Source organism: Marmota monax, unplaced genomic scaffold, assembly GCF_021218885.2.
Source record: "Marmota monax isolate L192 unplaced genomic scaffold, Marmota_monax_Labrador192_F-V1.1 WCK01_AAM20220418_F8-fsc00008, whole genome shotgun sequence".
NCBI classification, from domain to species: Eukaryota; Metazoa; Chordata; class Mammalia; order Rodentia; family Sciuridae; genus Marmota; species Marmota monax.
Window position 1 is genome coordinate 13,273,493 of NW_026694432.1, and position 13,968 is coordinate 13,287,460.

At 45.8% G+C, this 13,968-nt stretch overlaps 1 protein-coding gene across 4 annotated transcripts in view; it reads right to left on the reverse strand.

Annotated features, from left to right (window-relative positions):
- LOC124110190 (protein argonaute-1) overlaps nucleotides 1-10,118 on the reverse strand; it is a 32,623-nt gene extending 22,505 nt beyond the window's left edge. The window contains exons 1-7 of one of the 4 annotated variants that reach the window (XM_046469338.2): nucleotides 9,931-10,118; nucleotides 4,591-4,774; nucleotides 2,211-2,331; nucleotides 1,602-1,783; nucleotides 1,078-1,214; nucleotides 715-849; nucleotides 490-577 (exon numbers count right to left, since the gene is read on the reverse strand). In XM_046469338.2, coding sequence (XP_046325294.1) covers nucleotides 490-577; nucleotides 715-849; nucleotides 1,078-1,214; nucleotides 1,602-1,783; nucleotides 2,211-2,331; nucleotides 4,591-4,774; nucleotides 9,931-9,955 — 872 coding nt within the window. In that variant the 5' untranslated portion in view covers nucleotides 9,956-10,118. Of the gene's footprint in view, nucleotides 1-489; nucleotides 578-714; nucleotides 850-1,077; nucleotides 1,297-1,601; nucleotides 1,784-2,210; nucleotides 2,332-4,590; nucleotides 4,775-9,930 lie in introns of those variants that run through there. The other 3 variants (XM_046469339.2, XM_058570903.1, XM_046469342.2) reach the window with 3 other exon arrangements.
- Nucleotides 10,119-13,968: the final 3,850 nt, after the last annotated feature.

Here is a 13,968-nt window from a genome sequence, read left to right on the forward strand (position 1 = left end):
GATTTGAAGGTTATGATCCACCCCAGTCAGGAGCATATCTGATCGTTACATATTTCTAACATTGAACATAAAGCCTGACACAAAGTAGATAGAGTCCACCATAGCTTTCAGTCAAGAAAGGAACTGGAATACAGTATAGTTTTCCCAAGGATAAGCCCAGGAGCCTGGACTGCTTTCTTCAGGAAGAAGAATAAATTGAGAGAGATTCTAATATTTATGGAACAATAACTAGAATTAATGGAATATGCCTGCTCTATAGTAAAGGCCCAAGAAAGAAAGAAGATCAAGAAGGTAAAAATTACTATACAGACAATCAATGGATCTGGGAAGGCTGGAGGAGGGATGCCAAATTCCCACAGCTTATCTTCAAAAACAGGGCAGTCTAAGGCTCATTCTCAGGGTCAGTGGGAGAAGGGGACTCAGGGGAGTGTTTGAAATCTCAACCCTCTTCCACCAGTTGAGTATGACTAAGCAACCCTGCCAACTTACGTCTGATGGCTAGCAGGGCGGCGGGTAACATTACACACACGGTATTTCCTCTTCATCTGTCCACAATGGGTCACTTCCACCTTCAGGCCTGAGATACACACACTACTTGTCAGAGTTGGAATAGGTTGCTCATGTGCCCAGGCTTGGCCTCTCCCAAGGGAATTTCCTCTTAAGGCTAAAGAAAAAGGGGCACTGTTTTCCTTCCCCACCTGGCTGAGTCCTCACCCTTAATTTCCTTGGTAAAGCGAACACGCTGAGAGTCCGTGAGGGGCTTGGGCTGCTCGTCTATGTTCCTGATGTCCAACACCTCACACATGAACTCAATCACTGGCTGCGCCTTGTAGAAGGCAGTGGCTGAGACTGTGGGGACAGGGTAGAGATAGCTCAGCTCAGGTTCTGTCTTCTAGACTAAGTGCAAGCATTGTAATGAATACCCTCTTCCTTATAGGGTACTGGGATGGGGGACAAAGGGGTGCCAGGGCTATAGGAATTAGACTAGGAGTGTGGTTGCAGAGCTGGGAGGGATGAGGCTGGGAGTATGATGACTGGACTGGGGGTGCCCCTGGCTCCATAGCTCTCCCCACTCACCATCAATGTTGAGCATCATCTTCCACATGGCAGGGCGCACAGACTGGTGAAAGCCGAACCAGACCTCGCGCCCACCCCCCAGCGGGTGGTAGTAGCCCTCAGGCGGTGAGAAGAAGGAGCGGCCCACAGGGGTGTACCTGGCAGGGACAGGCAGAGAACTGGTCCCTCGGGCACAGGCCCCCACCCTGTGAGGCATCCTGGGCACGGAGGAGCCCTGGCCTGGAAGGCAGGACACCAGGGCTTTAATGCCAGCTCTGATCCTTTACTAGTTGTATGACTGACCTTGTGCAAGTCTCTACCTTTTCTCTGCCCTGCAGGGACAGATGGGGTGAGACCCAAAGATATCTAAGGACAGGGTTGGGATTTAAACCACCTAAATGTATATGCACACTTGCCTGGCACATGGTAGGATTTCAACTTTTTTTCATTGAACACTCTGGGACCTTAATATGTGCTCACTCCCCTCCTCCCTCCAAAGCAGTTCTGCCAACACTAGTAGCCCAGATATCAACTACACCCAGTACCTCATGGATGCCAGGTGCCTCATGGCCACATCCAAGGCTTGCACAGACTCCAGGGGAACAGGGATCTGGCCACTGACCAGGGCCTCATGCAGCATGCGCCAGCTCACAATGGCTAGCCACTTGATGGAGACCTTAAAAATTCGATCCTTCCCTTCCCCAGGGATTGTCACCTCAAAGTCGACCTTTAGGAGGGTGAGAGAAAGGAGTGAAGGACTGCCATCACTTTCCCACAGACCAGCATTCCTTACCTTGTCCCAATGCCCCCAAGATCTGCCAAGAATCTGCTCTTTAAGTCAACAGGGGCTCACAATAAAGACCCCAGAGTAAATCCAGCTCCTCAGTTTCCAGCTACCTTGGTTCGGTGCTTCTGTCCCTCTCAACCCAGTAGGAAGTCCTTCAGGTCTGTTTTAATTCTAATTTCAGTCTGTTTAGGGGGCAGATATATAATAGGCCAATAAACATGAGCACCTACCCATCCCTCAACCTAAAACACATTTTCTCAGCACAAAAGACTAAAAGGATCTCTGGACTTCCAGATTCCAAATGGGCTTACATGAGCTGTTCCACTCCAGACCCCTGACATAGGCCTAGCCTGACTCCCAACCTTACCCGTTCGTTGCCAATAGGCAGTGCTGTGACAGTGTAAATGTTCTTCTTTCCATCATACACGGGCTTGCGATCACCAAAGATCTGAGGCTTGAAATGCTGGACCATGTATTCCACCACTTCCCTGTGGGGGATAGGAGTAGCCTGTGGAAGCTGAGAGACTACCACTTCAAGCTTTTGGAAGTTATTCAAAGTCAGGCAATGTCCCATCAATTGTATTTACTCCTAACATCTTGCTATGGAAATGCTTCTTCAACTTCAATATTCCTATCCATCACCTGGAGGTTTATTAAAATGCATTCTGATTTAATAGGTCTAGAGTGCAGCCTGAAATTCTGCATTTCTAACATGTTCCAAGGTGATCCTGTTTCTCAAGGGCCTGAAAAAGTGAGTGTGAATGCCTTCTGAGAAGAGGAAATTTGAGGGGAAAGGACTTGATCTCAGGGTCTATCCAGAATCCAAGTGTTCCAATCTCCAATCCCAGTCTGATAAGGGAAAAAGGTAGGAAGGAAAAAAGAGATCTGAACTAGAATAGGAATAAACTGTAGAACCTCACCTCTCTCTCTCTCTGATGCACTTAGTCCCATTATGCTGTTTTCTCTCCACTATCATCTCTTCCTTGATTTCCCTTCTTGACCTCTGCTACTTAAATCTCATAGTGTCTATCATTCTTCCAAAATCCCAGCCCATCCAACCACCTGATCTCTCTACTTTCTAAATCAAAGCTTGCTTACTATTGTATAAAACACACCCAGAATGGTACCTTAGGAATAACTATAAACACATGGTTTCAATCCCAATTAGGCTCAGGGCTGCACAGGAATCTTCTTCATGTCCCTGATTACTTCCATCCTTCATAGACTGTCAACCCTTCTCCATTATCATCTCACTACAGAACCCACTCCTGCCTCCCATCAGAAAGCAGCTCTAGTATCTCTGAAAAGAGCAGTCAAGGCTACTCTTGAGTTCCCAGACATACACACAAACATATTTCTACATGCAAGCATCTTTTTCCCTCTCTTCCTCTCGCATTTGAAATGCTTCTTCCATTTAAACATATGAAAACCTGTTCAACCTCATTCATTAATGAGATACAATTTTAAATTAGACCAAGATGTAATTATCTACTTATCAGAATGCCAAAAACAAAAACAAGCGGATATACGGATATACAAGACTGGTGCGGGTGTGGGGAACAGGCACTTCGATACAACTTACAACTTATCTTTAAAAGCTGATGCTATCTCAATAATTTAAAATGTGTTATGCCAGCAAATCCACTCCTAGGAAACTATTCTACAGATACACTCACATTTAAGTGCAAATATGTATCTACATATAATAATATTCAACAGTTTCACTTTTGTAGCAGAAGTTTAGACAACCTAAAAGTTCCTCAATAGATTAAATAAGTTAAATACAGTTGTTCAAGGAAATACCTATAGAACAATGAAAAGAATGAGGCAGATTTGCATGTATTAATTCATACTATTTTCTAAAATAGATGATTTAGTGGAAAAATAAAAGATGAAGAACAAGGTATGTAAGATACTGTATTTTCTGCATTTTTAAAAAATATTATATATGCATATATGCTTGCATATGCATAGAAAAATATCTGGAAACATACTCAAGAAAGGTAAAAATCAAGGCCTACGGGAACCAGGGTAGTAAGGAGGCATTTTTTTATTATTACTTGTTTTGTAATTCTTGAATTTTTTTATATTGTTCACATCATTTTCAAATAGTAATAAATTAATTTTAGAAAAAAATATTACTTTTTCTATCTAAGGCTAATGCCCCAAATATATATCCTGCAATATCCTCCTACCTCAGCAAGGACATCCCACCCACATTCCTCCTGCCTGAGTTGTACCTTTTAACCTCTCCTTCTTTACCAACTCCTTCACCTCAATCTATAAACATACCCCATGCCTCATTCTTAAAAGCTCCTCATTCATTCATTTCAACAAATAATGAAATGTGCTAGGCAATCACTTGGCCCCTATGGTTTTCTCTAGCCAATACATTCCCTCCTCATTTCACTGCCAAGCTATCTGGAAAAAGCCATTTGTTCTCACTATTCCTACCATATTACCTTCCACTTATTCCTTTACTCACTGTAGCTACTGGGTTAACTAGCCCAACTACTTCACTGAAACTGCATTGGCGAATGTTACCAATTATCTCCTGATAAACAAATCCAACAGTATTTTTCAGCATTTACCTTACCTGGCATCCCTCCCTCAAAATGTCTTCTTGGATTTGGTGGTGCCATCCTCAATTAAATTTTTCTTTTACCTTTTTGGTCCCTCTTTCAAGGTTCTGAGACTCAAGAAAGCAAAGACTCATGGACTTGGTGGCAAAGATGTACATCGCTTACCGATTAACTCTGCGAGGACACTTATCCGGCTTGATGTCCACCTCGTAGTGGTAGACGTCGATCTTAGGAATGTCCACCTCAAAGTAATTGGCCAAGAGCTTGATTGGTTTCCCCACAGTGCCAATGCCAGGCCGTCGAGGTGCCTGGAATACCTGCTGCAGGGGGGGCAGGTAGGCGCCCGCAGCTATAAGACAAAAAGGCCAGTGAGGACTGAGTTTGGCAATTTCCTAATGATTCTGATCAGAGAAGACACAAGGCCTCCCGGAACAGGAACAGAAGAATATACGGGAAGCCTCTTTCCTGCTTCCTAACCTAGTGGAAGCTAGGTTAGGAAGTTCAATCATTCCCAGGCTCACTGTCTTTTTTTTTTTTTGTCCCCCACCCTTTTCACTTTTTAGTTTTTAAACCTCTTTCAGATAGAGAAATAAATACCTTAAATACATCAAGACGATGCTTACTAAGTTCCCACTGCATGTTAAGTGAAGGGGCTAACTCTGGCTCTCAGTAACAAAACCCTTCCTTCCTTCTACTATTAAGACACTCATCTCTACCAGATATCTAGTAGACCAAGAATGTCCTATTCTCTGCCACCTGGATGCACTCCATCACACCATCCTGAACACAGATGACACTTTTTTTCCCTCCCACTCATGCTCTAGCTAAGTTTCCCAGACTGGCCTCAAACTTGTGATCCTCCTGCCTCAGCCTCCCAAGAAGCTAAGATTACAGCTGTGTGTCACTAGGCTTGGCTACATTATCTTGATGTTCTTCTGCAATGTAGGCAGGAGAAAGACCCAAAGAAGGCCAGACTAAGGGGGAAAGGACAGTACTTGAGACAAAAGTACGGCAACAAAGTGGTCAGAGTTGGGGAAAAAAGAGAAAAGGCTAAATGGATTTTGTTTGATGATTAAGCAGAGGAGAGAAGATAAAATAAGGGCTGAAGAAAAGGCCAGAACTGGAGGATGCAATAGAAAAAGGCTTGAATTTGCCAGGGAAAGGAGGGAAAGATGGAGTTGGGGGATAGAGCGGGATAGGTTAGAGTTGGCAGCTAGGGAAGGAGGAAACAAGGTTACAGTTTAGGAAACAATGAAGAAAAAACCTAAATAAAAAAGAACTAAGGGGTTGGGGTTGTGGCTCAGCGACAGACTACTCGCCTAGTACATGCAGGGAACTGGGTTGGATCCTCAGCACCACATAAAATAAGTAAAATAAAGGTATGTGTCCAGCTTCAGCTAAAAAACTTAAAAAAAAAAAACAACTAAGGTGCTAGAAAGGAAAGACAGCTATTACAATGCCATGGAGGAGACACTGGCTCTTGGGAAAGAGAATATAAGATTCCCCATGCCCCACAAATCCTTCCAAACAGAGGGTCCAGTCAGCAGAAGGAATCAATTTCAAGACAGAGGGGGCCCTTGGGAAAGGGCTAGCGCAGGGCCAGCCTGATTGCTACCCTCGGTCTTATTTTCTAGCATAGGGGGAAAGGGAGAAAAAAGGGAAACTGCCTAAGATAAGCCTTTGTCCCCAGTTACTATTGTTCTTGCCAGTAGAAGACCAGCCCAGGTGGGAGGAGAGAGGGATAAACCGGCCCAGAACTTCCCATTATCAGAGCTCTGCTTTCACAGTCAGACAGACTGGGGGGATGGGGTATATCTTCAGCTAGGAGGTCAGGAAAAGGTCAGAATCATTTGTGGGAGGGGTATACTTCCCAGAGCTAAGCTGTTGGACTCCCTCTAACCACCTGTCAAGCCCACCCCACTCTGCAGACAGGGAATTGGAGGCCCAGCCTGGAGGGAAAAGGCCTTCAGAACTCAGCTACATAGGGAACTATACACACCTGGCCACCTACCCCGGAAAGAGCTGGACAGAAATTTTACACAGGCCTACAAAGACACATAATCCTGTCACGCACATCCAAACACAACCTAGACCTTGACAGTTTACCTTTATACACATATCCCTCACCACTCTCAACAGAGTTCTTCAAAGGCAGGGTCTGTAGCTGCCTTGGTCACAGCCGAATCTCTAGTGCTGGTGTGTGCACATGTACACACAGAGATGTTCAGTATTCAGATATGAAATGAGTGAATAAACATATGCACAGACACATCACAAAATCACACAAGCACACAAATACATAAATACCTGCAAATGCTCAAAAACAATCATAAATGCTGAACAGGACAAATGTACACCCTTGTGGGTGAAAATTATAAGAGACATCTTTCCCCTTCCCCAAGTTCTTAGATTCTATTTACCTCTTTAGACTCCCAGGCCTAATGTTAGGGGCTTTGGGAGAAAGACATTGCCCTAGAGCTAGGTGCTGGGTAGAAATGACAGTGAATGGGGCAGACACTTGTCTCAAAGTCTTCTCTTTCCTAGAAACAGGACAGACAACACACCAGACTTTGCCTTTTAGAGCACCCTTCTCTCAAAGGAAGGTTTGGGAAAAATAGGGGAGCCCACACGTCCACTTCAAACCCAAACTAGGTAAGGTAGAAAGAAACAAGAACCTCTCTCCCATTCTATCCCCCTTAAAGCCTCACAACTGTACAAAGTCCCCCTCTACCCAACCCTGCCCCCAGCTTTTAGTCTAAGAAAGGGAGACACTTCCCTTCAGACTCAGACAGGGACAGACGGCCACTTTGTGATGCAGATGAGGGCCCCAGCACTGAGGACAAAGCTCAGCCAAGAGAGAAAGGGGCGGGGCCCACCCCTCCACACACCCACGGGCGAGGCCCACCCCACCCCCCCCACCCCCCCACCCCCCCACCCCTCCACACCCCCACCCACACACCCCAGACAAAAGCAAGAAGGGAGGGGTCCTGCAAGGACACTCCCCCTCCCCCTATCCTTAACCAGCCCAGAGAAGGAAAAGTAACAGAGCTGAAAGCTCTGGCTCAGGATTCCTTCCTTGCAGTTCAGAGGCCTACGTACCTCCCAAGAAGCCAGATTGCCTATTTAAAAGACATGAACTCAAAGCTACGTTAGGTGGTAGATAAGTAAAGACTAAGAGGCAAATCTCTCCAGAAAGGATTTCCCCACAAATTAAATACCCACATGAGTATACACAAGTAATTAAATATGCACATATGAGCTTAACCATATGTTCACACTTGAACATGATTCAATTCGATTAATAAACATGTATTCTGTGTCAGGGACTATACACTAAGCAACTGCTGATTCTAAAAGTAAATCTGATACTACCTCTACCCTCAGGGAGTTCCCAGTCTAGAGCTTGTGCTTGGGACACACCTGTGCATAGAAGGCACACCTAGACATAAGTAACAATGCCTTAGTTTTGTGTATTTTCGTCCTCAGACTTTCTGGAGACACCACTCCAAATGCTGTTCTTTCAAGAGAATAAAAGTCTAGGCCTAAAAGGGAGGCAGTTATGGGGTTCCCCCATCAACAGCTTTCAGCCTGAATTTCCCAAGGCTGACTCCAGACACCAGGTTCCAGCCCCTCCCCCAGGTTTTTTCCTTTAACAGATAAAAAAGTAAAAATTTTCATCACTCTAGAGTCCATTAGAAATTCATCAGGACAAAATCATTAGCAGTCTGGAATAGGTGCCAGCTCTCAGCAATCCATCTGGACCTCAGGGACCTACTCACCTTATTCTAGTCCACAGGTTGTTGGAAATACTCTCCAGCAGTAAACTGAGAGGGTTTAGGGGATGGAGAGAGGGAGGAAGCAGTTTGCACTGAGGTCAGCTGCTCTCTGCAGTCCACCTTAGGACCTACAGGGCTTTTTGTTTGGAGGAAACTAGTCATGAAGTACTTATAGATCACTCAATGAATGACTTAAGAGAGTTCAAGAAAGGGATGGGGTGAGGGCATTGTTAGGTCTAGTCTGAAAAAGATTTTTCCAACAGCAATTAAGTTTGCATTCCAAACAGAAATCCTACATCCATTCTCAAATCAAAAGGAAAGGTAGTGGTGAGAGATGTCCTAAAGGATTCCTGGATTCAGACTGCTTCTTGAATCACAAGGTAAAAGAGACCTAGGACATGAGAGATACAAGCAGTCCACAGCCCACCCCAAAGGACTTCTCTTCTGGGGGGGAAAAACCTTGACTCAGTTTCTCCTCTGTTCTTAGCTGGAAAGAGAAAATTAAAGCTATTACCTGGGAATCACCAGGGCAATGCTATAAGCTCTCCCCTTCCCAACGATTCATTTGTATCACCCTAGCTTGGCAACCTTGGTTCTAATGACATGCCCCTGACAACTTCTGGGGAGTAGAGATGAAAAAGGAAAGATATCTATCCAAAGACAGGAGCCATGAAAATGTTATGGCATAAAAAGTGATTAACTAACTTCAGGAAACAATTCAATGGAAAAGGTCATCATCCTTGGTTTAAAAACTCCCATCTCTGTAGAACTGGACCAGAAACCTGCAAACCAGGTAGACCTGGTCCCTCAGTAACCAACACCTTTTCTGAAGCCTATCTTCAGAGAGATCCTGCCCCCAAAACATGGCTTCAGTCCCAGTCTTTCCTTATGTGGCAGAAAAAGGCATTTTGGCATTTCCTTCAAACAAGTCTTGGCAAATTGTGACCGGAGGGGCTTCAGAGCCAAATATAAGAACCCCCATGATAGAGGAGGGGACAATTTCCACTTGCACTCTGCTTGTACAACCTGAGAGAATGCACCCCATCAGCGAGCTGGGTTTTCTAAGCCAAAGAGGGCGGGGGAGGGGTTGGGGTATTCAGGCAGCCACGCCCCCACCACATCGGGCAGCCCCTTCCAGCTGCCACCTCCGCGCATGCTCCGGCGCCACCTCTCAGTCTCCCCAGCCTCCTGGGGGGGGAAATCCCAGGGCTGGATCCCCACCCACCGCCCCCTGACCCTCGCCCCCGCGTCAGGCCGGGCTGAGGCGGAGCTCACAGCCCAGCTCTGGCGCCTTCTCCCAAGAGACATTAGCTTAGCCCAGCCCAACCAGGCAGAGCCCCCGCCCCCGGCATGCGGGAGCTCCAGGCCCATCTGTGTGGCCCCCCTCCTCTCCTGGACACCTGGAGCCCGCCCCCTGCCACCTGCCGGGCCTCTCCATAGGCCTCCCGGGTTCTCCAGGAGTCCTTCCATACGTTCAGGCCCTTCTCCCAGATTACTTCCCACGCCCAGGACTGCATACAGCTTCCTTGGACAAACAGCCCCATCTCAAGGCTCTTCACATGGTTCTCCCCCGGAACTGTACATAGCCCCCTTCAAACTGGGCCCTCCATCCCATGAGAGACCCTCTTTTCACTCAGGAGCCCTCCCCTCAGTCAGGAACCATGCTCTTCACGCAGGAACCCCCTGGTCTTTGGGGCACGCACCGTTCCCCCCTCCCGGGGGCCCTTACCTGCTCCCGAGGGTCCCGCTTCCATCCCATATACCCGTGCGGAGGTCAGGCGGCCCGGAGACTGTGGACTCCAACGTGAGGGGCCTAGGTATCCCGCGCTCTCGCTGCTCGGGCTCCCGGGCCGGGCTCGGCACCCCCCCCAAGCCCGGCCGCTCGCGCCGCCGCCCCCGCAGCCTCCGTTGCCGCCGCCGCCGCGGAGCCTGCAGCAGCTCCCCCTGCGAGCGCCCGGCCAGCTGCCAGTGCGCAGGCGCGACCGCCAGGCCCAGGGGGCGGACGGGAACGAGTCAAGCGGGGCGCTCCGACGGCAACAAAGGCCAACGGAGAGGGGCGGGGGCACCGGGACCGGAGGCAGCGGCCCCTGGCGGTCACCCGTCGCCGTGCAGCCCGGCGGGAGGGCTTGGGTAGAGGCGCCCGGGAACCGCGCAACAGCGTAAGTGGGGCGGGGCGTGGCGACACCCCCTACAGCAGCCTCAGGCCCTGTCTTTTCCCCACGCAAGTCCCTCCGAACCTGCACACAGCCCCCCACCCTTTGCGCAGAGCCGCGCGCGCACTACTGGAACCCAACCTCATTCCCAGACCCTCTCACACTCCAGCACCCCATCACCCAGGGGCCCTGCCTCCCACCTCTCCTCCCAATCACCCTCATCCTTCAAGCCTTGGCTGCAAAGAGACTGCCTCCGCGAAGTCTTTCTCCGTCCCTAGTCACTGAACTCACTGACGCCGCCCTCTCTTCCAGGCCGTGTGCAGGGCGCTTAGACCACAGATATGTGAAAGACCCTGCCTACCCTGGAAGATGTCACAGTCTCAACCTAAGTGCGGCTACAGAGCTCTATCTGCCGGACCCGGGAAGCACCTGCCTCCACTTTCTCATCTACAGCTCATTCCCTGTCAGTTTGCTTTTGCTCTCACGATGTCACTTAAATGATTTTTTTGTGTGTCAAAATCCAAAGAATAATTTTCAGTTATTTATCCGAAACCTGTAATACTATGCCTCTTTTTTTTTTTTTAAGACTTCTACTGGCTTCAGCATTTCCTGAAGTCCTTTTCAGTTTTTTTCAAAGGCCCCTCTTGCTTTGCTCCATTAAGCATGTGTTCACTGTGGTTCCAAACCTAGGTGTCTTGTTATTCCATTCTCCGTTCTCCCCTTGACGGTCTCATTCATTCTTATGGCCAACTATCCTTACAAATCTATTTCCAGCCACTTCCTAGATTCATACTTCCAAGTGTCTGCTGGACAGCTCCACCTGGATATTCTACTAAAATCAGATTTAAGGAGTCCAAACCAAACCCTTTAAAATCTTTCCCCACAAACATGTACTTGTCCTTTGCTTCCTGTCTCAATGAATGGAATCTTCGCACCAGAAATGACAATTTCTCTCTGTCTTGCTCCTTTCCCCTATTAAGCTGTTCACGATATCTTGACATCTTTAACCTCATGAACTACTTTCACGTGATTCCCCTGCTGTTCTGATGGGTACTTGTGCTGGCGCATACCCTTATCACATCTTGCTAGAAGTATCACACCTACTTCCTTGCTAATCTCACAGTGTTTGGGAGCATCCACCACCACCACCACCACCACCACCACCACCACCACCACCACCCCAATCATTTGGTTGCACTGATAGGATAGTGACAGTAAGAGATTCAACTTAAACATCACGTTCTCCTATACAAATTTGTATGTATTCTTTCATATGTATTTTTCGTGGGCACACTGATGCATGCCTATAACCTCAGCTACTTAGGAGGTTGAGGCAGAAGGATCACAGGTTTGAGACCAGTCTGAGAAATTTAGCAAAACCCTGTTTCAAAATAAAAATTTAAAAAGGAACTAGGGATGTAGCTCAGTGGCAGATTGCTTTTTGAGCAAGTACAAAGCCCTGGGTTCAATTCCCAGTATAAATAAATAAATATTGTTGGATGCTTTCTTCACACCAGATACTGGATATGGGAGCTTAAGAGATGGCTCACACCCAGTCCTTACCTGTGTGGAGATTAATTTCTGACATTTATTTAGCATGCCTAACTTCTCTTCAGCAGAGGTTCTCAAATAGCAACATTCAGAGTCACCCAGAGGGCATGTTAAAACACTCATTGCGAGAACTGCCTCCATAGTTTGTAATTAGTAGACCTTGCATTAGACTCAAGAATGTGCATTTCTAACAGTTTTCCAAATGAGGTTAATATTGGTGATCTAAGGACTATACTTTAGAACTACTGATTCACAGTGTAAAGTAATGTTTGAGAACAAAGATTCTAGAGCAAGATTGTCTTGGTTTTAACCTGACCCTGCCATTTACTACCTGTAACACTGGGCAGATTATTTAACCTCTCTATATCTGTTTCCTCTTCTGTAAAATGGTGGTGATAATAGTACTTACCTCACTGGACTTTCATAAAGATCAAGAGTTAATACATAAAAGACTGTAGAACAGTGCTTGAAAGAATGAAAACAAAGTATTAACTGCTGTCAATAATCATTATTTGCTTCAATTTCTAAGTTCCTTAAAGATGGGGACCATATCAGATTATTTCTGTTCCTTTTTAGTGTCTGGAACAAGCTGCGCTTGGAATGATCTGTAAATTTGGGTTTACCTGAATCAAATAGAGGGCATCAAAAAACTCACAGAATAGCAAGAACTTTGCCTTTGTATAAGAGAACTGGAAGCTCAGCATTCCATAAGAGTTTGAATTCCCCGTTCTAAATACTTAGCCTCATTACTTAAATTTGAGGAAAGAAACTAGTCACTATTCTGACCCATCTTGAAAATGACTATAAGAGTCAAGCCTGGCCCTGTTTTTAAGGGTATTTCTGCAAAGTATCCCCATCATCAGGAATTTGATTAAGCAGTGGTAGAGTATAAGTGAAATCAATATGGGGTTTTGTTTTTTAGGCTAACAGACTTCTTTCAGTAACACACACACTCACTCTCTCTCTCTCTCTCTCTCTCTCTATATATATATATATATATATATATATATATATGCAGCATGCCCTTATCTTATTTATTTTTTTAATGTGGTGCTGAGGATCAAACTCAGTGCCTCACAAATGCTAGGCAAGTGCTCTGCCACTGAGCTACAACCCCCCCTCTTTTTAAAATATTTTTTTAGTTGTCAATGGACCTTTATTTTATTTATTTATATGTGGTGTCAAGAATCAAACAAAGTGCCTCACACATGATAGGTGAGTGCTCTACTACTAAGCCAAAACCCCAGCCCCTCTTTCAGTAACTCTTGATGTATGTTCCCAGAAACTAATTGGCTCAGGCCAAGTGTGATGGCACATGCCTGTAATCCCAGCTACTTGGAAAGCTGAGGCAGGAGGATCACAGTTTCAAAGCCAGTCTGGGAGATTAAGCAAGAATTTAAAATTTAAAAAAGGCTAGGGATGTAGCTCAATGTCTCAAAATTTAAAAAAGGCTAGGGATGTAGCTCAATGGTAAAGAACCCCTGAGTTCAATCCCTACTACCAAAAAGTAGAAAAAAGAAAGAAAGAGGAAGAGAAGGAGGAGGTAAGAGAAGAAGATAATGGCTGCATCTCAGACCATAGCTAATCCACATTACCAAAAAGCCTCTGTTTCTTCTGTGAAGATCAGAGCCCTCTCTATATACACCCAGAATTTTCTGGAGCCAAATAATAAGAATGTCCTTAAAAATATTTGTATCCCCATCTATACTTTCCTCTTTTAATATTAAAAATAGCAAAGAAACCAATATAATAGAATTAACAAAGTAAGTGGAAAGACTTGAGAAAATAAGCAAAAATCTATAGCAGCATTAATACATCTCAATTCATATGCTGGTATGAGTATAACTAATTAGAAATGATAATGATAAACTATCTAACTTAGGGTTGGGGATGTGGCTCAGTGGTAGAGTACTTGCAACACATGCACAAAGCCCTGGATTTGATCACCAGCAAAACACACACACACACACACACACACAATCTGATTTAAAATACTTAAAATAACTTCATTACATGTTTGTGGTCTATATGAGAAAATCTCCAAGAACCAATAAAAAGACTTA